The sequence below is a fragment of the Furipterus horrens genome, unplaced genomic scaffold, assembly GCF_987537825.1.
Source record: "Furipterus horrens unplaced genomic scaffold, mFurHor1.1.pri manual_scaffold_3, whole genome shotgun sequence".
In the NCBI taxonomy this organism is placed as follows: Eukaryota; Metazoa; Chordata; class Mammalia; order Chiroptera; family Furipteridae; genus Furipterus; species Furipterus horrens.
The window spans coordinates 154658800-154686169 of NW_028327173.1; the positions used below are offsets into that span (position 1 = coordinate 154658800).

The 27370-nt window shown below is 39.7% G+C and overlaps 1 protein-coding gene across 4 annotated transcripts in view; it reads left to right on the plus strand.

Annotated features, from left to right (window-relative positions):
• The window catches only part of GALK2 (galactokinase 2), a 114661-nt gene that overhangs the window by 82014 nt on the left and 5277 nt on the right, over window positions 1-27370 (plus strand). For all 4 annotated transcript variants that reach the window (XM_090270579.1, XM_090270578.1, XM_090270580.1 and 1 more), the window contains 2 exons: window positions 639-849; window positions 24855-25056. In XM_090270579.1, coding sequence (XP_090126705.1) covers window positions 639-849; window positions 24855-25056 — 413 coding nt within the window. The remainder of the gene's footprint in view (window positions 1-638; window positions 850-24854; window positions 25057-27370) is intronic.

Here is a 27370-nt window from a genome sequence, read left to right on the forward strand (position 1 = left end):
CAGAATGCAACTGGAAGCCAAACTCTTTTCTTGAGGATGGAGAAACATACAGCTTTACTACTACCAGCCACCTAATGCGATGGTTGTTCATAAGGTCACCAATGAGGTTTTCATTTAAAATCTGGGACTTTACTCCAAACGCCCAGATACTTAAATTCATTAGCCATTTCAAAGAGGCAGGCAGTAAACAGGAAGTGCTCTAATGAAATTGGGCATACAGTGTCCACCTCAGGACCCAGGTCATGAGAGATTTGAGTAGTTTTTTTCTTATTTTGTAGACTTTACAGAGAGTGATATATTAGGGATGAACTAAATAGGGATGAAAGAACAGAATTATTCAAAGAAATAGCCCTGAGGAAAAGTGGTGACAGGCAAAAAATTGGTGGAAGATTGGTTTTTATTTTTATTTTTTTTAAGAAAAATACTTAACTAGCCTGTGATTGTCATACAAGCATGGTTAATTCCAAACATCTGAACCCAGTGTGCATTTTCCAGCAATGGTGGGAAATGTGGATAGGTTGAGTGGAAAACAAAACAAAACAAAACAAAAACAGCTTAAAGTTGAATCTGGCTAATTAAAATAGTACACATTAATTTCTGCAATGAAAACTGACCATTATCTTGGTTTCAACTTGTAGCTCCTGGCTAAATACAAAAGCTTGCAATGGGATCAAGTACTGCGGCTGGAGGAAGTGCAGGCCAACCTAGGGGTCAGTCTAGAAGAAATGCTGTTGATCACAGAGGATGCTCTTCACCCTGAGCCCTACAGCCCTGAGGAAGTTTGCAGGTGTCTGGGAATCAGCCTGCAGGAACTTCGGACCCAAATCCTGAGTCCGAATGTTCAAGATGGTGAGTCTGCTGGAGAAAGTAAGGGCATAGGTTGTTCTCCCACTCACAGCTGAAAAGTTTGCAACTTCCACAAGGATCTTGCTGATTGTCAAGCATGCTTGAGGGGGTTTGGAGAATGGGTGTGTTTTAGCAAACTTAATCATCTAGATACTTGGCTTCATAAATTCATTTTTTTATTCATCAACAAACATTTCCTGGTCTGCTAAATGCCAGGTGTTCTGGTGAGACAAAGGTGAATATTACATGACTCCTGCCCTCAAGAAGTTCATAATTCAATAAGCTTCCTTTTCCGTCTTTTTTTATCCTTACCTATTTTTCTGATTATTATATAAAAAGGTCTAGATATAAGCAGTGCTCATAACTGCTGTGGAACAACACTCTGGAACACCAGGAAGTCTTCACTGTTTAGGTGGAAACTTGTGGCCCACTTTTGCATGGAAGCCTCTTCTATTTATCTGCTTCTTTCACGTAATTTTGTTTTTATATTGGTAACATCAGATACCTGAGATGAAGGCCAGGTAAAAGCTGGAGGTACAGAATGAAGCCTTGACTATCTTTTCTTCTTAGAAGTAAAGGTTGTTTGCTTGTGGGAAGTTAGTGCTGGGTGCAGGGGCATCTAGCTAAGATCCAATAGTTTCTTGAGGGATAGTTGGGAGGGTGGGAGCTTGGCACAAAAGATCAGCTTCATAGTCTCATTTCCATCCCATTCAGTTCAGTTCTACATTGGTTATTGAGTGCCTACAATGGATTGGCCTGCCAAGTAATGTCTTAAAGGCTGCAACTACTGACATCTTCAGGCTACGATAAGGGGATCATTTGAGGGCAGAGAGATGATTTTGGTTTCCAACACTGTTAGATCCAATTTAATTTGATGAACATTTACCGAGTCTGCAGAACCGAGATGAGAAAACTGGCCTACAGCCTTAATCAGACTTGCCGCCTGTTTTTGTAAAATACACTTTTGCTGGAACACAGCCACAACTGGCCATGGACGCTTTTGCACTGTAACAGCACAGTTCTTGATAAGAATTATGTTGAATATATAGATTGCTATGGAAATCATCAACAAAATAAAAAGACAACCCACTGAATGGGAGAACATATTTTCCGATACATCTGCTAAGGGGTTAATATCCAAAATTTATGAAGAATTTATAAAGCTCAACACTGCCCCCCCAAAAAACACACATACACACAACAAACAAACAAACAAAAAACAATTCAAATGAAAAATCAGCAAAGGACCTGAATAGACACTTCTCCAAAGGGACATATAGATGGTTGGTAGACATATGAAAAGATGCCCAAACTCATTCATCATCAGAGAAATGCAAATTAAAACAACAACGAGGTATCACTCTGGTAAGAATGACTGTCATCAATAAATCAATAAACAACAAATGCTGGTGAGAATGTGGAGAAAGGGGAATCCTTTTGCTTTGTTGGTGGGAATGGAGACTGGTGCAGCCACTGTGGAAAGCAGTATGGAGATACCTTAAAAAATTAAAAATGGCACTGCTTTATGACCCAGCGATTCTACTTCTGGGAATTTATCCAAAGAAACCCAAAACACTAATTCAAAAGGATGTAAGCACCCCTCTGTTCACTGCATTGTTATTTATAATTGCCAAGATGAGTGGGTAAATCAACTATGGGACATTTATACAATGGAATACTACTCTACTGTAAAAAAGAAAATTTTACCCTTTGTGACAGCATGGATAGACCTGGAGAACATTATGCTAAGTGAAATAAGCCAGTCAGAGAAGACAAATACCATATGATTTCACTCATATGTAGATCCTAATGAACAAATAAGCAAAATAGAGACACATTCATAGATAGTGAGCAGGCTAACAGCTCTGGGGGCAGGAGTTAGGGGGTGGAGGGATCAAGCAAAAAGGCTAAAGGACTCACGGACATGGACAACTGTGTGGTGATCGTGGAGGGGAGGGGGTGTAAGGGGATAAATGGTAATGGAAAAGGATACAATAAAACATTTAAATGAAAAAGGAAAACTGTTGATCTAGCATAGAGTAATTATTGCTGTAATGGAGGTGTACTTGGGTCTCAGGAGATCAGAAAGGACACAAGTCAGAGCTGGCTTTACTAAGGAGATAGCAATTAGATAAAAGTTAGAGACTAAGTAGGAATTTCCAATGTAGACAAACAGTCTGAAAGACTTGGAAGCAGACGGAACAGCAAGTACAGAGGCAGGGAGGAGTGAAAGAGGATTATATGTCCAGAGAACTTCAGTTAGTTGAGTGTTTCTTAAAATTATATGCATAGTGGTGAGTGATGGAGTATTAGGCTGAGTTTGTAGAAAAGCCCAGATTACCACTGGTTTTATTAAATACTTTGTGTGTATTACGTAGTTAACGAAATGTTTATTGAATGAAGAAGTTGGGTAGGGCATTGGATAGGAAGTGTTTCCAGAAAATAGCTTTTATCTTTTGACCTAAGATATTGACCAATTTCTTTAATTTAGCAAATGTATATATTGACTTAATTGGCCTGGATATTATGCTGAATGCTGGGATACAAAGATAAGTAGGACCCTATCTACTTTATAGTGACCAAGTGTCTAATAGGAGAGAGTGCCACACAGCAATCATAGTAACTAGCCCCCACTGCAGTAAAGGTATTTATCAAGAGTCTTGAGGGTATGGAGGAGAGAATGACTAAATGCCTGGAAATGTGGCTTGAATTTGAGCTGGATCTTAAAGTGATGGACTTCCCAAGCTGGAGGGGTGAGAGGTCATTCCAGGCAGAGAGTAGAGCCTGAGGAAAGACATAGAGACATGAAGAGTAGAGATTTGAAAATGTGCTAAGAGGTATTGTGTGCAGTATGAGTCGGCTGCCAAAAATACTACTTAAAGGGATACCAGTTAAAGGACTATTCTACTCTTCATCGCATAAGAGCCTGAAATTGGGGATTGTTGGTGGATATTACAACAGGTAGATTCTCAAGACTGGAAAGGAGAGTCCAGCTATAATTAAAGATTGCCTGTGTCTAGGAAACAAGGGAGGGAAAGAGGAAAGAAAGGAAAGAAGAAAAGGAACAGAAAGTAAGGAAGGTTAAGGTATGGATGCTGAGAAAGTTAGGGAAATATACTATGGGAAATGATTTGTAGGGCAAGATGATGAGTGAATATATATGTTTGTCCGGTGATATGGCAAGGTATCTAAATAAAGATGTAGAAGATGTAAAACTCCAGACTATATAATTAGATTTGGGAATTTTTGGTGATGAAGCAGAGAACCCTTAGTAGACATTGAGGATGTTCGCTGTCAAATGATCTTCTTAAAGCAGTCTTTTCATGGTGTCACTTCCTAGTTCAAAAACCTTTAGAGGCTCACGATTATTACCTCATTGCCTAAGTTCCTTAAATGGGTGTTAAATTTTTCTCTCATCTGGCCTTCATCTTATTCTGTCCTGACTCCCTTTTGAGCCCATGTATGCCCAAGTGGACCATGTTGTCTTGGTTGAACCGTTCCACTTATTAGTTGCATCTTGATCTTGACTGTAGGCCTGTAATCCCAAATATCTTTGCCCTTTTCTGACTGGACCTTTCCTTTTTTTCTGAAGTATAATTTCTACCTATTTTACAAGCTCAATGTAAAGTTTTATCTTTTCCTAAGTCTTCTCATTCCATAGCCTCTTTTCTTTCTATTCATGTTTCTTTTTCTCTGCATCTGCCTGTCTTTCAGCCCCCTCTTTTTTTAGCATGTTTTTGAATAAGTTAATTTCCCAGGAAATCTTGGAAAACACAAAGGATAATTTGCTAATTGTAGTACATGCATTGCTCTTTATGTATATATTTAAGTTTTTACCCCTAAAAAAATAAGGATTACATTGTTGTGAAAAATGATGCATGCTTAATCTCACCTCTTTCTCTAGAATAACTTCCCTTCTGGCCCACTTGCATCACTTTGTATCATTTGCTTTTGTTTTTTTTATATTCAATAAATCTATGTTGAATGAGTGAATCCATTTTGTGATTATCAAAAGGTTCCCCCTTTTTCTGTTGGAATGAATAAATTTAAAAAAACAAAACAAAAAACTATGGCCATAATATAGTGGGATTCTAGATTATCCCAGATTAATGTCACTTGATTTACTCTCTGGATCTAGCCATCTAACCTCAGCCAAATTTCTAGCTGAATTCTCTTAGTACTCCATTTTACCTTTAGGGATTAAAATCCTTTTGTATCTTTGCCTTGTTCCTTCTGAGTTTGTGCTTTGGTTGGTCTAAGACTTAAACAAATGTTTCTCTTAACCCTTTGGAAGATGTGATACTTGTTGAATATGGCACTGTACTTAGACTGTATGAATGGAAGCAAAAATGATATATGCCCCCAGCAGAGGACTCTGGAGGGGACCACCACCCCTTTATTCCTACACTTTAGCAAGTTTAATTTTGATTTAAACTAATACTCTGATCATGGAAATCCATTCCTTTCTCAAAGGGATGTGGAATTTGATGTTTCTTTAATGCCCAAAGTGCTTTCCTTCTTTACCTAGATATGAGTGTGAGCTGGGAGGCAACCCTGCCATAACAGTGTAGGGAGAGATGTTTCTATTCAAACTGTGGCTTGCAGCCTCTGCTAAACCATTCGGACTTCCAAAGGCCCATATGCAATTATTATTTTCTCTTTCCAAATTTCTAATAATTAGATTTAGAAATGCTTAGAGGCCATTGAAATTAAACACACGTACACACAAAGCAAAATCCTCAAATCCTTTAGATGTTGTTTAGAATGGCCACAATTTACAACTAAGAACTGGCTAGGAATAATTTAAAGATTATGTGTCAGGGCTTACCCACAGGGAGGAATTAACTAAGGGTATGGTACAAAATCTGAGTTTCTAAAGGCTCAGGGACCAAGCTGACTTGGGAGGGGTGTGACCCAAGAGGAAAAGATGAAGCTGTGGTCAGAGCCAGCAGAGATGAGCACATATATGTAGCACAGGCAATAAGAGCACACATTGGAGGATAAACAGAGGAGCCCATGAGGAATTAGATGGAGGCTCGGGTAGAAAATGGGTTGGGTAGCTTGGGTGCCAGTTTAAAAGGGGGGATTTATTGGGAGCATTCCTTTTGGGAGCCCTGGCTTGTGCTCCTCTTTGGTGCTGCCTGATGCACTGGGCTGAGCTGGAGACAAACCTCATTGTTTGGATTACCAACTTTGTCTGTGACCATATGTTGGCAAAGTGCTGGCCAGTGACTGAGTAATTTATTTGGATTCTGGAATCTCCAAATCCATGAGTGATAATCATGGCTCTTGAGCAAGCACAGGGCACCAACATAGACTGCTCTTTAGGACCAGGACATCTGGAGTAACACACCCCTCCACCCCCCAACACCCCTCCCCCAGAAAAAAACTTGTTATTTACTTTAAGGTTTACATATTACTCTTCACCTATATGACCCGATTTTAATCTCACAACAACACTGGGGCACATGGTTATCCTCATTTCACAGGTGAGGAAACAGAGGTCAAGGCATTACATATAGCTCCAAGACTACAGAGGTAGTAAGTGCTAGACCCAGATCCCAAATCCCAGTCTTCTCATTAATCCAATACTCCTTCTGCCATTACTTTTTTTCTCAGTGTATGAATAAGCTGGCTTTAGCAATCCTACACCAAGAAAGGAAGATAATATCGAATTTTGAATTTGCTTGGCTCTTTTTTTCCCCCCTTAAAACTAAACAAAGGTAATAAAGATGGCTTACTTTGTGATTAAAGTTTCCTTTAGTCTATTTTCCATTCTGGTGCTTTGGCCCCAGAAGGTGTAAAATGGTGTGGTATTCAGTGGCTTGCTTAATTTGAGGAGCGAACTCATCTTGTCCAGAACATGCTTGAGCTATTGTGTTACACAAGAACTCTGAGGAATGTATAGTTCTATACAAGAACTATAGAATTTTTCTCATTTGATAAGTGTTCTCATAGATGATCACAGTTAAGCTTAAGGAGAATAGTTTTTTTAAATTTAATAGAAAAGTATAAAGTTATAAAAAAAGTCAGTTGATCAGTAATGTCAATTTCCAATGAACTGTTTTCAGATATTAAGAAAACTGATTTAAAAATAGATTGTGAACTATCAAACACTAAATTATATGATATCAACACATTCAACTGTTTTTTTGTATAAGAATTTTGAAAGAAAAGTTTTTCATAAAGAGCCTAGAAGAAACTCCAAAGGAAATTATTGATCTTTCTGGAGTTTACAGCTATTGGCGTAGCAGAAATCCTTAAAATCTGTGTGGTGGACTTCTAATAAGGCCAAATAAAAATGAGTCCTTTAGTTTTGTCTGCTGCTTCTCAGCTGTTGGTTTCTCAGCTGTCTGGCCACAGAGGACAGAATCATGCCAAGAATAAAGGTTCCTCATTTCTAGGAAAAAGTGGGCTGTTATTCTGGATCACTTGGGGATGATGTTTCCTTTCTGGGCTTCCCTCCTCTTCTTTCAGATGTGAGCATTATATACCCCTATTCATTGGTTCACCTCCCCTCTTCAATTATTTAAGGAGCTAAAAATGAATGTGAACATACTTTTATTAAGTATGATTTTAAAAACATGGCATCTTAAAACCCACTTCCATGAAAAAAAAACAGTACCAGTGTGATGCCCGCTGGGTGCTGGTTGGTGCCTGAGCCATAGATGGGGAGGCTCGAGCTCAAGACCTCCCTTGTATCCCACAAGGCTAAAAACGGTAGCCTTGTTTCTGTCCCCTGGGGCCATTCTGGAGCCATAAAAGCAGAATTCTGGAAATTTTATCCACTTGTGAGAATTTTAAAAGAGCTAAAATGAAACAAATTCTGAAGGTACATTTTGAGGAGGTATTGACCCCTGCAGTAGCCTTAAATACACTTGGCCATCTTGGACTGAGTCAGGCCCAGAGCGAACCTTTGAGCTTGACCATCCCTCATACTCAGTACCTTCAAACCCTTGAGCTCCCCAAGTTTCTTGAGTTAATGTGATTTGGGAAGGGCTGGCAGTAGAGGAATATATGGTGGATAGTTAGGCCAATGAGACTAAACTTTTACCTCTGTCAGGCACTCTGATCCTCTTTCTCAGAGAGGAGAGTTTTCCTCTCTCTAGGAAGGTCATCCTCGTGAGCCTTCAGCTTCACAGAAACTACCTGCTGCAGGGAAGGAGGGGGACATCTACCTTCCTGTCAGCAGCAGCTTCAAGGACTCCAGTGACCTATGGCTGTGAAAACAAGCTGGAAATAACATATCCAGCCTCATGTAAAATTCACTTACAGTATTCACTGTAAATGCCCTGAAATAATTTCTGAAGGAGCTGCAGCAGCTGAATGTGATCCATGAGGCACCATCTTCCCACAGCACTTGTATCCTTGAAAGGGGGTCCTTGCTTTGTGCATCTCTGTACAAAACGGTATTTCTGCAGTACCTAGCAAATGTTTGCAAAGTAAATAAATGAGTTAAATTAATGTTCTTCTCTTCATATGGAAAACTAATGGGTAGGAGGCCGATTCAAGAACTCTTAAGAACTCAAAGTCTAAAGAATAGGTATAACTAGCTTTAAAAAAAAAATCCACTCATGTACATTAATAATAATAATAATAATAATACCAACCACTAACATTGAGTATTATGTGCCAAGCAGTGTTCTAAGTACTTTTAAAATATTTGCTATATTTGTTTATTAATATGGCCCTCATGTTTAGAATGCCCCATGAAATAGTCCTTTTCAGGTTTGTAAAACGTGTCATAAAGACATGAGGACGCACACACTCAAAATTTGATGCATTCACTGCTCCTCCTGACACTCCTGCACCCTCCTAATCTCATCACAGATATAACAGTCAGACTCCCTAAATTAGGTAGCTCCTAGGGAATAAAGACTTTTTTGGTAAGTGTTGTTTTTTGTAAGTTTGTTTGAAATTCTGTTTGAAGAAAGGCAAATGCATTTGGTCATTATCATACTGATTAGGTTTGTGTTTATTAACATAATTGTTAATTACTAATGCTGAATAATCCTTTTTTCAATCTGTAAACAAAGAATAGCAAGGTTTTCCAGCCAACAGAACATTCTACCTTCCATCTCAGTGTTTCTGATGATGATCTTTTACTTAAAACATTTTAAATCTATGTGAGCATAATGTAGCACAGGTTATATAGATTTAACTTAGAAGAATAAAAACTGTCTTCGCACAATTTTGTTGCTAGGGACATCCCATAAGGTAAGTTCCAGTATTTTGCTATTTTACAGAGGAGGAAACTAGACACAGAACAACTAAGCAACTTGTCCACAGTCACACAGCTAAAAGCAGCAGAGTTTGGATTCAAACCCATGCACTCTGACCCCAGAACGCTCCCCCTACTTAACTACGATGTGATTTGGGGCTGAATTTACAGTTTCCTGTCAGAGAAAGGGATTTATTGTATAGATTTAATCCCATGCAGTTGTTTAAAGAGACACACAAGGCTGTATCTTTGCATCTGGTGCTGGAGCCTGAAGTCAACAGGAAAGACAGTCAGGAAGTGACAACTTACGAGTTGGGGAGAGCGAATAGAAGCTGGAGTTCATGAGGATGGATTGGAACCAGAGTGAGACTCTTACCACCTCCATCTAGGACTCCAGCTTTGATGACACTGGTGTCCTCAGGGGGAGCTAAACAAGTACCTGGCCCAAGAGTCAGAGAAGCTGAAGGCCGGGCCAGGGGGACCTGGAGGTGCTGTGGACCCGCCTGCTGTTCCATGCAAATGAAGTGAGCCAGCCAATCAGTGCCAATGTACGTGAGTTGCAGTGGCGCCTGGTGTCTCTGCATAGAACTTTGAAACATAAAAACTAATTTATTATTTAATTTGCTTATTCCCCCCTGGGCTGCTTAGCCCTGACCACCACCTTGGTCTCAGCCCAGCCAGCCTCGTTGGTCATGACCCTGTAGTTGGCAACCTCCTCAGCCCCAGCTGCCCCTTCAATTCTGGACTTGCTGGCTCTGCCACTCATGGCTGCCTCAAGGGAAGCGAAGGAAAGGGAAGGGAAGGGAAGGGTAGGTATGGGAAGGAAAAGAAAGGAAAAGGAAAAGGACAGTTTCTAAACTTTTAAATATATATTTTTTCTTAAGTCTAGGATACATGACTTGACATTACTCAGTAATCCCTTTGCTTTTGAATTTATCATGGATAGAGCTCTACCTTCTAAGATAAGAAATTATCATAGTGTCAGCTATGAACTTATTAGACATTCTGCTTTGAGTAAAATGAAGCTTCTGCAAAGATGAGGACAGTGGAGATCTCATTTGTACCTTGTTCCCCATTTGCTAGTTTGGATGGAAAACACCTTCTATCGTCTTCACCTGCCTAAGTGGTCCCAGTCTTCACATTCCTATCTTTTCTGTTGTTGTTGCTACTTTTGCTTTTGATTTTAAATTTTTAGGTTTCCATGTAAGTAAATACCTTTGTATACAAAAGTTGCTTTTTTAATAGTTAAATCTGTTTTTTTTTTTTTTTTTTTTTTTTTTTTTTGGTCAAAGTGGTTGTTTCCTATATTGGTGTGTTCAAGCTAATTGTGCTTCTTTAACAATTTCAAAGTGACAGTGGCTTCACCCAACAAAAGATTATTTTTTGCCTACTCTGTACATTCAATATGAGTCAGCAAATGGGTCTGTTCATCTGAGACACTCAGGGACCTAGGTTCAGGGTTGGGGGCTCCTTTATTTGTCTGTAATCACTATGGCCAGAAGAAGGGGAAGTTGCTAATTGCTCATTGGCTCTTAACATGGGCCAGCGTGACACCATCGCTCCCATTCTCATTTCATTGGCTCAGGCAAGTCCTGTGGATGTGATGAACTACCAAGGGGGTGGGGAAGTGCAATCTGTCTTAATGTGTGTGAGAACTGGAGCATTTGGAAACCGCCGTAATGACAACAGCACTTCCCTGTGCTGTGTGGCTATGTGTCTCATCTCATCAGAGCTTGGTGATACTAGTGAGAACCAACTTCCTTTCTTGCATAAAAATATGAAGTTGACATTTTTTTTCCAGACATTTGGGACAATGAATATTGTTCTTGAGCAAATACTAAGTCTTTTATTAGACATACTGTGACCTCTTTTCATGTTGCACATTTCCCTCATGCTGGCATTTCAGCTGCACTTTGGCGAAAGCCTTCATAGTCCTGGTGGTTTCTCAGTTTCTCACCTGGCTTGTAGAGTCCACACAGTCTCTCTTCAGGAGACTATCATTCTAGAATCTTTGGGCATGGACAAGGAAAACATTTTCTTCTGTTTGATATTAGTTGTTCACTTTCTATGCCTTTGCCCCTTTCCAAAGTACCTAGCTTCAAGGGGAATCAAGTTTCCTAATAAGAACTTCTAAATTAGAAACTGTACCTGATTCCCAGCATGAGTGTCTTTTCAATTTGTCTCCATGGGAGTTATGAGAAGTGAGGAACTAAGCATGGATCTAGTGACTTTGGTAGGTTATTTCCAAATGCCAATAGTAATGACAACAAAAATGATGAACCATTGTATCTGTATAGACGTTCACAGTTTGAACTACGTGAGATCTCAGCTGATCATGTCTCATGCTGTAGCTTTCCAGAGGAAAACATGCCAGGGCACCACTCTACATTCAGGGAGGAAACATTGCATGGTTTTAAAAAAGCTTGAAGAAGATGATTCCTTGTATTGTCTTCAGGAGGGAATGGAGTGGGAGAGACCACAAGAATGAACACTCTTGGTCCATTAAGACTCTAATGTCAGGAAGCCTTTTTTGGTTAAAGGCTACTGATGAAACAACAAAAAAGACCAAGGACCACCTACATAGGCAAGCAATATAATTTAGTATTTTAATGAGAAACTATAAAGTGTTCCAAGAATGAGGAATATAAAATTTACTTGATTAGTACAAGAAGTAGCAATATAATATGCTTCATAGAAATGAGTGTATTTTACTCTTATAGGGGAAAAGGGACAGATAAAAATCAAAAGGGCAAGAGTCATATAGACAAAAGAAAAGGGAAAACAAATCTGATAAAGGGGAGAATCTGATGTGTACACACTGCTTGTTTATGGAGAAGCACATTAATGCAAACAGAGAAACCACAAACAAATTCACACCCACGTGAATTCACTTTCCACCCTGGTCCCTGGAGAGCCTCTTAGACACTTTTGTAATCATGGGCTTCTGGGAAACAGAAGCATTCTCACTGATCTTTTCAGGGTACCACCAGCTACACTGTAAACAGCCTGAGAACAGGGGAATCTCATTGAATGTTTATGGGAGCAAAACATTTTTATCTTCACTAATATGCTGCATTTGGGAAAGTCCAAGTGTAGTGTTGGTCTACTGCCTTTAGTTCTTGCCGTGAGGAAATGAAGAGGAGGGCCATGTTTAGTGTGTGAGTCAGAGCTCCCTGTCCTCCCTTGTTCAGCACTCAGGCCACCTTCCTGTCCAGCGCAGACCCTTCAAAAGCAGACTCTGGGCAGCAGCCTCTGTAACCTAGTTGGGTCTTTTTGCATAGCAGATGACGGAGTGTCTCACTTGGTCCAACTATTGCTGTAATTTAATAAACCAGTACTTTTTGAACATACTGGCAAATTAATGAGTAAGATGAGTAAATAAAAGTAAATTTTCATTTCTTTATTCAACAATACTCGATTGGGGGCAACAATTCAAATACTATGTTAGCAACTGTGCGTGAGTGATCAGGAAGGGAGACATAATCCTTGCTCTGATTTATTTATCATTTTGTGGAAAGACAACATTAAAATATTACTAAGATGTTCTGTTACAAATATGCTACTTATTTCTCAAATAAGCACTGATTTTTCTTTTGCCTCTTCTTCATCCTTTTTGTTCCCTTACATTCCCCCAACCCCTGAAATTCAATGAATGGGAGAAAGCAAAGACTAAAACTCATTCCTTCTTATGTTAAAATACCAGGACAGGCCAGATCTGGGGAAATGTTACCATTGTTTTCTATAGTCTTTTGTCCATCTCTGCATTGACCAAAACTCCTTCCCAACTGCCTCAGCTCCTTTTCAAATGACTTAAGATTGTCTGCTCTTTTCACTTTTTCCAAGAACAATGTTTTAGAGAAGTTATGAGAAGTTAATGGGAAAGTAGTTTCCTCAAGAAACAGAGGGAAACATAAAAAATGTTACTCATCTAGGAGGTGGCTTTAGTTTCTTCCTGTGCTGATGTGAGGGGAGTCATCTGACATTTATTGAGAACCTGCCATATTAAAGACATTCTGTTAGGTCTTCAGGGGGTTATAAAGATGTAGATGACATAGTCTTTGCCTTTCTAAAGCAGTGTGATAATTATAATTAGGAGGGAACTCATAATAGACTGGAATGTTCTTGGTGAGCTTCATGGAAGAGGTGGCATTTGGGCTGACAAGAGATTTGGGATTGCAGGAGGAGGCTGGGCAGGATACCAATGCTGGACCTGCACTCTTGGACAGCCAGTGACAGAGTAGGATATCTGCAAGAAGGGGTGGCCCAAACACACCGTAAGAGGTAGGAAAGGGTTAAGCACAATCAAAAGACTCAGTGTGTCCTGATGGACTGGAGTGTGTGGACCTTCATTTATTGGACAATGAAAAATATGCTAGCATTTGATACAATCAAATATTTGGAATTCCACAGTCAAAATGGTGACTTGGGAAGTTTATTATGGCAGTTGTCTACAGGTTCGTTAGAGATAAGAGGGAGACCAGTTAGAAGATAGCACAATTGTTCAGACATGGGGTGATAAGAATTTGAACTAGAAAGGCAGAGTATGGACTGAAAAGTAAGGGAGTGATAGGCTCCATTGATATTTGAATGACGCTGGAGTTAAGAGGAGCTTAGTATATCGCCAGAGCCAATTATAAAATGCAGGTGAAGGCGGCTACCGCAGAGGGAGACAAAGGTTTCAAGGTCAGGAGAGTGGAATTTATTATGACACAAACTGTGCCGGCTCTTGCTGCTCCTGGAAATCTGAGAGAGAGAAGCTCTAACCCTGTGGGGTGCCATCACTCACCATGGATAAGATGGCATTAGGCTGTGGATTTGAAAATATTCACAAATGCTTCTTGGAATGTCGTTTTCCTGGACTAATGTGGTTTGTGTCAAAAGCACACATATATATTTTTTATGAGTGGTTTTATATTTAAAGGCAGGTAGTTAAAAGGATTTTTTCCCTCTTAAATGCAAAATGCTAATTTAATTTAGTCTTTGTATCATGGAAATGGGATATTAATGTGGCTGAAAACAGTGGTTTATTTTTCGCGGGTTTGACCATTTCAGAAACTTCACATTTTAAGTAATATCATTACTTCTCTAGTAACATTATTTGAAACCATAGTCCCACTTCAGTGAGCCCTGTATAGTGTTTTCCATTCTACTGTTTAAATAATCCAAAGTTTCTACATCTCAGAGCAGGGACTTACTCTGACTCTGCTACGTAGGAAGACAGAGGGCTCTGGAGTGGATTCCAAAGTGGTTTTCCCATCTACCTCTGGGTTGCTGTTCTTGGAAACCAACTCCTGCTTTAGCCCAGTGGAGCTTTCTGGTCAAGAGAAATTGGCCAGTGGCGTGTAGTTACAGGACTGGGCAAAACTAGCTAAAACCACAACTGCTTTTAGCCCCTCACCCAGAAAGGGGGAAACTATTTTTGGGTATGAGAGTTTCAGGAGAGTAATGATACACTTATATGATAAAGATTTCCAATTCTCTCAGACCAGCATATTTAGTTATTTTGTTTTTGATTAATAATCCTGAGATGAAGTCTTTATCCAAGTTAAGTCTGATTCCCAAAATATTTACTTCTTTTGAGCTTGTTAGTGGAAACCATGCTCTGTATTCTTCCATCCACACACAACCTTTATGTAGTTCGGTGATATGAAGCTACTTGAAGAAACACACTGTATTGAGAATGAGGGTGATGAAGGTCCAGCCCTACCTTGCACTCCTCAGATGGACTCTGAGGGCGGGCTGGGGAACCATCCTTTAAGAAGGGCATACATAGACTAACTACATATGTTCAGAGGAATCATCAGTTAAGGAGACTTGAAATTCAATCTTGCAAGGGAAGAGAGGAGAAGACTTAATGCTAAATAGAATCATGGTATTTCATTGCTGCTGGGGGCAGGTGCCATAGGATTAGCTACCTAGCATCCAGGCCTGTCTCCTAAGGAAATCGCTTGCTGTGTGCACATTGGTGAGAGGGAGGGTGTTGCCTCCTATTGTGGAAGCTGAGGGGTGGGATTTGCCTCTCACAAGTCACTTGTCACCTGGGGTTCAGCAAGGGTCCTAGGCTTGTCCTAGTGTCCTGGCACATTCTACGTCTGGGGTTTTGAGTCTAATAGGCAGAGGGTTTGTTGTCATTTCTAGATTTGTGGACAGACCTTGGCAGTGTTCCTCATTGCCTGTTTCCTTTGACTTCTGACCCCTTCCTGCCTGGTTTTCTCACATTCCAACAGAGATTAGCAATATGTAATCCTAATAGATTGTGAGCTCCCTAATATCTTTACAGTACATTCCTTTTTGATTAAGTTAGTTTGTGTAGATTTCTGTTGTTTACAAACAAGAATCCTGACTAACAATTGCTGTTATGGTTTCTTATTTCTAGCTGGAATTTTTAATGTGGATTCAGGGATAGCTTTATGGAATCTGTGTATATGTTCTTTTAAAATCTTGGTTGAAGAAACTGAAACTTTAAAAATTCAAGAAACTTGCTTAAGATCAAATAACTAGTAAGTTGCAGTTTAAGATTTGGGATGTCTTTTTTGAAATCTATCTTTTATTTGATTTTCAAAGGTTCTATAACCCTGAAAAGGCCAAGAACCATTTATCTACAATTTAAACACCTTACTTCAAAGTGCTCATGACTTGGCCTGTGTCTACCACTTCAGTTTTCTCTTTTACTGCGTTTCCTATTACTTCTGTTCTTCCCCTCTGTTTCTTGCTCCAGTCACATCCAAGTACTGTGGATTTTCTAAGAGCATCTCATGGTTTTTAATCTCCATGTCTTTGCTAATGATGATTCTTCTGCCTTAAACTCCTAATTCTCTTCTTTGCACCTTATCCCACCTTCTAATTGGTTTGCTGGACACCTACTCATCTTTTAATAATAAGCTAGTACTACATCCCCTTGGCGCACCTGATTCAGCATTACCACAAGTCCATGTAAAGCTAGCAGCTGGTATGATGTCTTCTTTGTTTTCTTGGGGTATTTTCTTTCTTTCTTTCTTTCTTTCTTTCTTCCTTTCTTTCATTTTTTTGATTATTTATTTTATTTTTTATGTTTGCCTTTTTTTATTGTTGTTCTTTTACAGCTGTGTCAATGTTTTCCCCATTGCTTCCCCCTGCCTTGCCTACCCCCAACTCCCACAGTCAATCCCCACCCTGTTGCCCATGTCCATGGGTCATTCATACATGTTCCTTGACTAAACCCTTCCCTTTCTTTTCCCCCTTATCTCCCTCGCCCTTCCTTTCTGGCCACTGTCAGTCTGTCCTTTTTTTCCATGCCTCTGGTTTGATGTTGCTCATTTGTTTATTTTGTTCATTAGGTTCCTCTTATAGGTGAGATCCCATGGTATTTGTCTTTCACTGCCTGGCTTATTTCACGTAGCATAATAATCTCCAGTTCCATCCATGCTTTTGTGAAAGGTAGTTAGTTCCCTCTTTCTTTCTGCTGAGTAGTATTCCATTGTGTAAATGTACCACAGTTTTGTGATCCACTCATCCACTGATGGGCACTTAGGCTGTTTCCAGCACTTGGCGATTATAAGTAATGCTGCTATAAGCATTGGGGTGCATAGGTTCTTTTGAACTGGTATTTCAAGACTCTTTGGGTATAATCCCAGCAGTGGAATCACTGGATCAAAAGGCAGTTCCATTTCTAGGTTTTGAGGAAATTTCATGCTGTTTTTCACAGTGGCTGCACCAGTCTGCATTCCCACCAGCAGTGCAGTACGGTTCCTTTTTCTCCACATCCTCGCCAGCACTTGTTGTTTGTTGATTTGTTGATGATGGCCATTCTGACAGGTGTGAGGTGGTATCTCATAGTGGTTTTAATTTGCATCTCCCTGATGGCTAATGATGTTGAGCATCCTTTCATATGTCTATAGGACTTCTTGTATGTCTTCCTTGGAGAAGTGTCTGTTCAGGTCCATTTTTTAAATTGGATTGTTTTCCTGGTGTTGAGTTGTATAAATTCTTTATATATTTTGGAGATTAAACCCTTTTCCAAGGTATCATTGGCATATATGTTTTTCCATATGATCAGTTCCCTCTTCATTTTGCTGATACCTCGGACATTTCTTATAGCAATATTTTTTGTGATATATCTCCTGGGCGGCTCTACATTCCGGGCTGGGCTGGGGCCAGGCCGCCCAGCTGGCCTCCAGGTGCTATTTGCTTTTTTTTCTGTTGCAGCAGCTATGGCAACTCCAGCCCAATCCACCGGCAGCTGAAGGTAGAGCCTGTGTCTGGCCATGAGAGCCTGGAGTGGGCAGTGCCAGAATTTCCTTCATTTTTTAAGACTGAATAATGCTTTATTGTATGTATATATTGCATTTTCTTAAAATTTTTTTTTCAATCTTGATTGAAGAAACCGAAGCTTTAAAAGTTAAAAAAAAAACTTGTTTATGATCAAACAACTAGTAAGTTGCAGGTTAGGATTTGAGATGTCTTTTTGAAATCTATACTCTTATACATAATACTACCTAAATGGATAAAACAATTAAATGAAATGCTCAATTTATCAGTAATAAGTAAGGAGATGGCCTCTTTTCTTTCAGGTGAAGATGGGGGTGTCATCACTTGGGCACTACAGGTTCTTTATTTATTCATCTGTCAATGGACATTTAGGTTGCTTCCACACCTTGGCTATTGTGAACAGTGCTGCAATGAACATGGGAGCACTAATGTCTCTTTGAGATCCTGATTTCAATTCTTTCGATTATACTGTACTCAAAAGTGAGATTGATGGATCATAAGGTAGTTTTATTTTTATTTATTTATTTTTTTTGTGGAACCTCCATACTGTTTTCCACATAGTGGCTGTACTGATTTACATTCCCACCAACAGTGTGCAAACGTTCCCATTTTTCCACATCCTGAAAAACACTTGTCTTTTGTTAGATTATTACTCCTTGAGAGTAAAGAGCTTATCTTATTCATCGTTTTTCCTTCAGTATTAAAACTGGCACATAGTGGATCCTCATTTTTATGTAAAAAACATAAGAGGGCTTTCTTCAGATCACTTGAGGGCTGTCCTGTGTTTACATAAATCTGAGAAACAGAACAGAGACTAAAGAGATTACAAGAAGATAGACCTTTGTTCAATACAGAGCTATCAGTGCACTAAAGGGAGGTGACATTTGTTAGTAACAGTAACAGGGGCTCATTATAGTGTGACAACCTATTCGGTTTGCCCACTCTTGTCTTTCTAGCCAACAATTCCTATTCTACAGAGTTTTATGGAACAAAAGAGTCCACACACAGATGCCTACAGGGATCAGGCAGGCATGTAAGCTTGTGAGGCAGGCTGAGCATCAGGATGGTGGGAACTGTGGAAATGTGTGTATGCCACATGTAAGAGGGGTAACTGCCCCTCAGCTCCAGCTGACCATTGCTGTGCAGCACTTCAATGCTGCCAGACCTTTCAATTTTTCAAGGGAAAGCAGAAATCCAAATTCTTATGTAACATTTAACAAACAGAATATGGATGAAGAAAGCATCACTGTGCCTAGATCTGGATCACAGGCTGTTGGTTTTCAAGGTTTGTGTAGTATGTGTATCAGAGGATGTTAAAACCTCAGATGTGAGGACACTTTGCTCAAGAGGCAGCCCCAGGTCTGGTCAGTTTGCTCTCTCCAGGCCCATAAACACACTATGCTGGGTCCCAGCCCAGGCCTCACTCTGTCCTGCCTTTGCAGCAAGGAAGCTCTCTGGCTCAGGCCTGTTTCCCAGGACACTTCTCACTACTGCTCTTCCCCCACCAAACCCTGTCTTCTTATTGAGCCTTCAGCATTTCCAGCACTTGGATATCTGCTACATTTGATGACTGTCCAGCTGTCTCATAGTTTATCTTATCTGTTTAACTGAGTTGCAAATTCATCAAAGCAGGGGCTTTTATTCACATCCTCCCTGTCTCTTGGAGCAGGGAGTGGGACAGATGTCAGGTGCTCAATTATGAACTAATGGTTGACTGTCCCTAGATGGCTATCTTATGCAGTGCTTTTGGTATTACTTCTAGTAGAAGATGAGGTGATAATCAGGAGGCTATCAGCTCCTGAGTACAGAATTTAAAATTAAATCAGTGACATGTCTTTCATCTACTGTTCATATGCTACTCTCAGCTTTTATGAGGAAAATGGTGCCAGTCACAGGCTCTTTCTCATTCTTTCCCACCAAAGAGACAACAAAATAATCAATGGTTTGTGTCCTGATTTAGATGCATTGATTAGAGAGGGGTTCTGATCATAAGCTAGTGAGTAGGCATCTTTTTATTACAAAGATTGTCTAAAATAAAACAAATATTTCAACTAGTTATGATTATCTATTTTCTGTTCATTGCCTTTTATTGGAAACATGTTTTGTTTGTTTTGGAAATCTCTTTTCTCCCACATCTGTGAAGCAAAATATAGTATAAACAATTCTGTCATCTGTGATAATGGACATTAGGTACATTGTAGACACTGGAGTTTATTAACTGTCTCCAAACCTTCTTTTAGCAAACTATTCCCATTTTTTTTTTTTTTGTGAAGGTGCTTGCAAGCATAACTTGCCAAAATAGTAGGTCTTCTTCATTTGCCCTATTGCATTTGTCCCAGAGTTGTTTATTTAGCCAAGATTTGGCAGAGTTTTATTACAAAGTCAAGGAACTGAACTACTCATTCAATAAATATTTATTGAGTCCCATCTGTGTGCTGAAGATACAATAAAGAAGAAATTAGACCAAGTCCTTGATCTCCCAAAGCTTACCTTCAAGTGGTGACAGGTAACCACAAGCCAACGAACAAATGAACACACAAGAAAATTGGGTGATGATAGGTGTTGGGAGAATAAAATAGGATGGGGAGAATGCGTATGTGAGGGAGTTACTTGAGACAGGAGTTGAGGGAAAGTCTCCTTGAAGCTGCAACAGCTGCTGTACTGGGCCTATGGAAGAAGCCCATGTGGTGTGTGGAGGCACAGTGAGGAAGTCAGAGGGAAGGCAAGTTTAGAGCTAGCAAATGGCATCATCACACAAGTGAATTTATTCAACAACTTTTATAGTATGTGGCCATGCTCATTTAGATCTCAGAATCTGTATCATGATTTCAGGATTGGGATCAGTAATTATCTAAGATGCACATTGGAGAGTCAGCATTCTAAAGTCTATGTAGTATGTCCTGGTTTGAAGCCTCAGACGTCTCATGGGTAGGATAGGACACTAGTAGTATTTTAGGAAAATGGTACCTGGTGTGATAGTCTTAATTTGCCTCGGAAGAAATCATGTATGAATGAAGATAGTAAGAAACTACTTCTTTTATCCTTTAATATAATAATTTCTCTCAAAGATTATAAGTGTTTATATACAGATAGAGCATATGTTTTAAAGTTAATTGGACAGGGAAGAAAGCTATTATGGACAGTTTTATATTTTCTTGGATTTTTGGGTATCTGCAGAACAGAGTCCTAATGAGTTGCCAGCACATCACAAGCCAGACCCTGGATCCAGAGAGCATTTGTGATGTGCAGCCAACCCAGAACTGCTGTCCTCTCAAAGGGTGGTCTCCAAATCTGTTGTAGCCCTTAACAAGATTTTTATATCACAATTGAAAACATATGCCCTTCCTTCCCTTTCCCTTGTTGTCTGAGCTACTACTGCTCAGGGGTGTGAGCTATGGTGATCTCTCACGCACCTTCAGAACACCCAGCAGGAGTCCTCATTAGACATTCTGGCTCAAGTCTTGCTGCGAAACACACCACTATTGACAATAGGCACAGAATGTGCCAGATTTGTGAGGTTCTGAAAATCTAGTGCTTTCTGAATGTTTCTTGCCACTCCCAAGGTTTAATATAAAAAAACCTCTCTGGACATTTTCTACTTTAGAATATTTAATCCTAAGGGGAAATATTTAATCCTAAAGGACTATGTAATCTTATAGGAAAACCAAAACATATTCTCCCTAATGAACTATATGGAGATTTATTACAGGACATGGTCCTGAAATGTTCTTATAGTATGTGTACATGACATTGAAAAATCTAGAGTATCAAATAGCACTTTAAATTCTTGATTAAGAGACTTATTAGAAATAAGGGAATATAATGTATAGACTTTGGATCGTGGTGTAAGTCAACTGACATTTAAATGACAACTGGAAATTTAAATATGGACTGAATATGAGATAATATTAAGGAATAACTTGTATTTTTGTTAGATGTGATGATAGGGGGCTATGTAAGAAAATATCCTTATTTTATGGACACGTGCATTCAAATATGTAGGAAGGAAATGTCATATCTATAATTTAAAACACTTCAACAAAACATTAATTGAAGCAAATATAACAAAATGTTAACTGGTCAATTTAGGTAATGGTCTCTTGTGGTTTACTATACTATTTTCTCTACTGTCCTGTATATTTGAAAAATTTTATAATTCAAAGTTTTAAACAAAATTTTTGCAAGTCAGATCATGGTACAGTGATTCATCAGCTAAATAGCACTGCTTTAGGGTCACAGTGGATGTCACTTTATTGTACCTTTTGTGCTGTGGTTGTATATAGCAGTGGACCTAGAAACAAGGCAATGCCTTCATGAATGGGACATTGCGGTAAATATGAACCAGTACTCTCCCCTTACCCCGGCCCTGCCTCCATGCTGTGGTGTGTGCCTTGGCCTATGATTGTGGGAGGTGAAGTAGTTCAAAAGTAAAACAGAAACACATGGAGTACAAAAGCTAATACTTCTTTATTCTGGAATGTCAATCTCTTTTAAATTATAGCTGACACACAATATATTAGTTTCAGGTATACAACATAGTGAGATTTGACATTTATATACCTTACAAAGTGATCACCATGAAAAATCCAGTATTTGTCACCATACAGAGTTATTGTGGAATTATTGACTATATTCCCTACGGTGTACTTTGACCATGACCTATTTGTAAGTTTGTACCTCCTAATCCCCTTCATCTTTTTACTTATCCACCCAACACCCAAGCCTTTGGCAACTATCAGTCTTTTTGTATTTATGAGTTTGTTTGTTTTGTTAGTTCATCTGTTTGGTTTTTTAGATTTCACACCTAAGTGAAATGATACAGTATCTGTCTTTCTATGACTTATTTCATTTAGCAGTATACCCTCTAGGTCTATCCATGTTGTTGCAAATGGCAAATTTTATTCTTTGTCATGGCTGAGTACTGTTCCACTGTACACACACACATACACACACACACACACACACACTCATTTCTCCTTTATTCACTCATCTATTAATGAACACCTAGCCTGCTTTCATGTGATGGCTATTGTACATAATGCTGCAGTGAACATAGCTAGATTTAAAAATCTTGTTTCAACCTCAATTTAAAAGAATGATATGTTTTTTAAACTTTCAATAGTGTTTTGTATTGGTTTCAGCTGCACAACATACTGGTTAAATAATCATATACTTTACAAAATGATCCTCCCTAGTATTTCCAGTACCTAGCTGGCACCATATGCACATCAAAATGTTATTGACTACATTCCATCTATTGTAGTTTACATCCCATGATTATTTTTTAACTACTCATCTGTACTTCTTAATCTGTTCACCTCTTTCACCCACTTACCCTTTGGCAACCTCCAGTTCACTCTTTGTGTCTGTGAGTCTGTTTTAATTTCATTTGAAAAGAAGAAAAATCTTAAAGTATAATTACCAAAGGTACTTTCCTTCCTTTAAAAATGTATGTATTATAGCCTGGCTTATATTAACATATATAAAATTATTGGCACTGTCTTAGGCACCTACATGCCAATCAATGGCTCATCTTTTTCTTTCTATGTTCAGAGGTTTTTAGGAATTATTGTTAAATCTACCTGTGCTTTTTCTTCACCTAATGGTATATACCAGTATTGGGTATTGATAAGAATTTTTTACCTTGGGATATTTTGATACCTGGATCTTAAATATTCCCATTTCCATTGAAGATAAAATTTACACTGCAGCGTGGGCTGATTCACATGACCTGGCTACTGAGGATAAAACATGTCGTTATGTTTTTATTTACATATAACTTGTGAGTTCTCTTTTTTCTTATTTTTTGTCCATACTTGGTACCAGCCATTGAAGGTTCAATACCAAAGAGAATCTTGCTGTTCTCTTTCCTCAACACTAGTAAGCTGTTTAGTACTGACCCTTCATTTAAAGCAACAACAACAAGAACAAAAACAATGACTATAAGGAGCTATCTTGACTTTTGAGCTGGGGTTAAAAATCAAGTCCTAATCATATCATCATCAACAGTAGACACCCCTTGGAGCTCCTGTTGTCTAAGGCGCTGTTGAAGGTGCTGTGGGGTGAAAGGTTGTAGCGGTGGAGTGCATGGTCCCAGAAGACCACGTTTCTATCTTCAGCAGTTGGTAAACTTTGCAGAGATAGGAGAACCAATTATTATGGAAAGTTTATGATAAGCGCCCTAATGAGTGCCATGGACTGCAAGTGATAGTTACCGTTTGGGTCCATCATGGCTTCATGGAGCATATGAAATTTAAACCAAACCTTCAGAAAGAGGTAAAATTTTGACAGGGAGAGAAAGAACAAGAAACTGTTTTTGTGTGGACTAATGAGTCTACCCAGAAGCAAGGAGTGTTTGGGTAACTATGTAAAGGTGAGCTTGGCTGAAGGGAAGACTCCCTATTGGGACCAAGCAGGATGAGTGCAGGAACCTGGGTTATGGTAAAAACTGGGAAAGCAGTAAAGGTTTGGAGTAGAAACATGAGTGAGGCTGTATGTTAGGAGTTCAATCTGACAGTGTTTGACCTCAGGGGAGGCTGTAACATGGAGAGATTAAGAAAAGATCATCCACTGGGAAATCACTGCAAAATAGTTTCAGCAGGAAAGGAAACAAAAGTGTAAATTTGGGTAGTGGCAGTGGGACTAGAAGGGAGAAGTGATTACAAAACACACTGTAAAAACATAATCAGATCTGGTGACAGAATTTAGGTCCTCTTTGAAAGAGAACTGGAAAATTCAAATGAATTTGTATCATTTCATTGATGCAAATAGTCAATTGTAAGTTTAATATATCAAATATGACTCAATTGCGAACCTTTGAAAGAAAACTTTTAATTCTTTAATAATTTATAGGAAAGTTAGCCACGCACTTATAATTACTAAACTTTTATGCAAATCCTAAGAATGGCTATTCACTTCCTCTAGCCTTTGCTGCCTTTTTATCTGTCTCCAAGACTTAGGAAGACTGTGCTGTGGAGGGGGAAAAATGCGGCCTGGACTCTAGTGGAATCTCTTGGTTCATAAGTGGAATGTAAAAGTACTTCTGATAAAGGGGAGAGGAGCCTGGAGGAGAGAGTCGGGTAAAAAGGCTGCCTTGAAAGGATGCCCTTCAGAAGAGGGGCAGAGCTTTCTCCAGGTGGTGCCTGCTCATCTTCTTCCTTTCTCCAATCTAGATGGTGAGGGAACCTGTTGGTGTACTTTGTATAGGCCAGCCTCCTGGGGCAGACATCGGAACGGGGACGGGCAGGGAGTAGAACTGGGGGTGCAAACAGAAGGTACCAATCACAGCATCCCGCTTACGAGACTTAACAATGTCGAGAAGGCTTGAAGGAAGTTCTTCATAGAATCAAAATGTTAGAGCTGGACTTAAAAAGAGACACATTTAGACCATAAAGAATTCTCTCAGTGAAAGAGAGACCCACTTAAAGTCTAAGGTATTGATAATGAAGACAGAAACAGAAGTCCTTAATAACGATTTTTCTTTGCACTGGGTTGTCCAGTAACTATTTCTAATCCCTTCCCCATTCCTGTTCTTCCTAAGTGCTCACCTTCAAACTGTACCAGCGGGCAAAGCACGTGTACAGCGAGGCAGCGCGAGTGCTCCGGTTTAAGAAGATCTGTGAGGAAGCCCCCGACAACACAGTCGAGCTGCTGGGGGCGCTGATGAACCAGAGCCACGTGAGCTGCCGGGACCTGTATGAGTGCAGCTGCCCGGAGCTGGACCAGCTGGTAGACGTCTGTCGGTGAGGCTGAGCCAGCAGCATGGCGGGGCGGGGAAATGCCGCCAAAGAAATTATTTAAATTAATGAAAAAAAAAAAAAGTAACATTTTCATAACCTTCTAAGTGAAAGAAGATTCTTGCCCACGTCCTATGTGAGGAGTCTGTAATATAGAACTAAACTTGTTCCTTCCTAAATGTCTATGTGAGGCTCCAGGTTTGGCGTCTGCTCTTCACATTATAAGAAAGACTTTTACATCTTTGAATGATCAGGCAGTTCAGGGAGTTTTTCTCAGACATGGACCCTATTGTTACTTTCTCCTGATATTCTAACCAATGCTGTTCACCACATGGCGGCTCTGCCAGCCTCTCCTGTTTGGTGTCCTGAGTTTAGTCGTCTTATTCAAAAGAAGGGAGAAAACAGAAAGAGATTCTCAAGCCTGCTAGGAGTGTAGGAGGGCAGGGAGGTGGCTGGAGGAATTAATTCAGAGAGCCAGCATGTCCTGCCTTCCCAGTCTGTTAGGCAATTTGGGGAAGTAAGGACTAAAGAAAGCCCAGTTTATAAATGGTTGGTTGGGACAGAAATGAAAAGCGGGAAACTTTCACAAAGCCTGAGAACAATTCACTTATAATCGCTAGTGAATGGGGGTCATACACTAGCATGGTCCCTTTACCTAGTAGGGAGCTCAGCCACCATGGGAGAACTGAAAGAGAAATTGGGCAAACTCTTAAATGACTAGATGTTATTTCCACTCTGAGAAGATTATACATACATGAATATGAGAAGAACTGTCTGCAATTCGTAATGAAAATTTACCACTTGGCGCCTATGGCTTGCCTCACTCATTGCCACACTCCCAGCCTGAAAAGTTTAAACCAAGTAGCTCCAATTATCACAAATGGCATGTGTAACCTAATTTGTCAAGAGACTTGAACACAGCATTGATGACAATAACTATTGTCGTCAGTGTTTGCTCACTAATTGCCAAAAAGCCTTCCAGAACTTGTTTCATTATAAGTGCTCTTTTTAGAAAATATGAAGGGCCCAGTAAATGCAAGGGAACAAATATTGTTCAGTTCTGGACAGAAGAGAAAGTGGAATGATTTGTGCAAAATCAGGAAGAAGCGTCTTTGCCTGGAAGGAAGCAAGGTAGTTTGAGTCCCACCTGAAAAGTAGTGGAAGGGTATTTGCTAGCTCCCTGCAATTGGCTAATGAACTTTTTCTTCCTGGGATGGTCCACCAGCTATGGCCTTCATAGGGAAAGAGGCAAATGACAATTAAACAGAAGTCAAGTGGTAGTGATAAAAAATAGAAGAAGGGATAGAGAGTACCATGGTTGAGTGGGAAATTTTTATATGGCGTGGCTGAAGGAAGCCTTCCTGATGAGATGGTATTTGAACAGAGACCCAAAGGAGATGAAGAAATAGCACAATCAGGAGAAAGATCCTGAGGTGGGCATGTGGCTGTCATATGTGAGGAACAGCAAGAAGACAAATGTGGTTGGAAGGCAGTAGAGGTAGGAGAGAGTAGTAGGTAATGAAGTAAGGGGTGCTGGGAGCTGTACCACATGGGCCTGAGGGGCCTTTGGAGGGTCTCTAGCTTCTAGTGGAGGAAGACGGGAATGGAAGTGCTAAATGGTCCTATGCAGAATGCCCTGAAGGAAGATTCAGGACAACTGCTGTGTGGGTGAAAGAGAGGAGTCAAGAGGACTCCTGGGTTTTTGGCCTGAGAATATTTTGTTTCTGTAAAAGCCACATTTTTGGAAGTCAGAATTCACATTTCTGGGTCAGAATTACCATCAGATATGAGAGCAGGAAGAGTAGAGATCGAGAGGGCACTAAGAGGTTAAGTGTTTTGAGCAAGTTAACACAACCAGTCAGGAGAAGAGGGAAGCTGAAATAGGTTTGGGGAGCATTGCCAAATATACTTTTTAGATTTCCCTCCCTGATCCACTGTGGCACTTTAGAATTCCTTTAGTTTTCCTGAAGGCTTGCTTGGAAAGTATTTGCATGAAAAGACAACTAATTGATTAAATGAATGAAGAATTCCTATGCCCACAATACTCAGGGCACTACTGTAGGCTAAAATCCTAAAGTGGTATGAGCTAGGCTGCATGGAAAGGTGTCTCTAGGTAGCTAGCCTATAGGAACTTATAGAAGCTACTTTATCATTCAAGAGAAGAGAGGGAAAAAATGTAGAGATCAGCAGTACTTGCTGTTTTTCAGTGGAGTTTTTTACTGTCCTTTAAGAGAAAATCAGTTGAGGATCCAAAGAAAGGACCAGGGAGGGAGAAGGAAACTACACTCCTGCAGTGATGCTATTTATTTATTTTTTCATT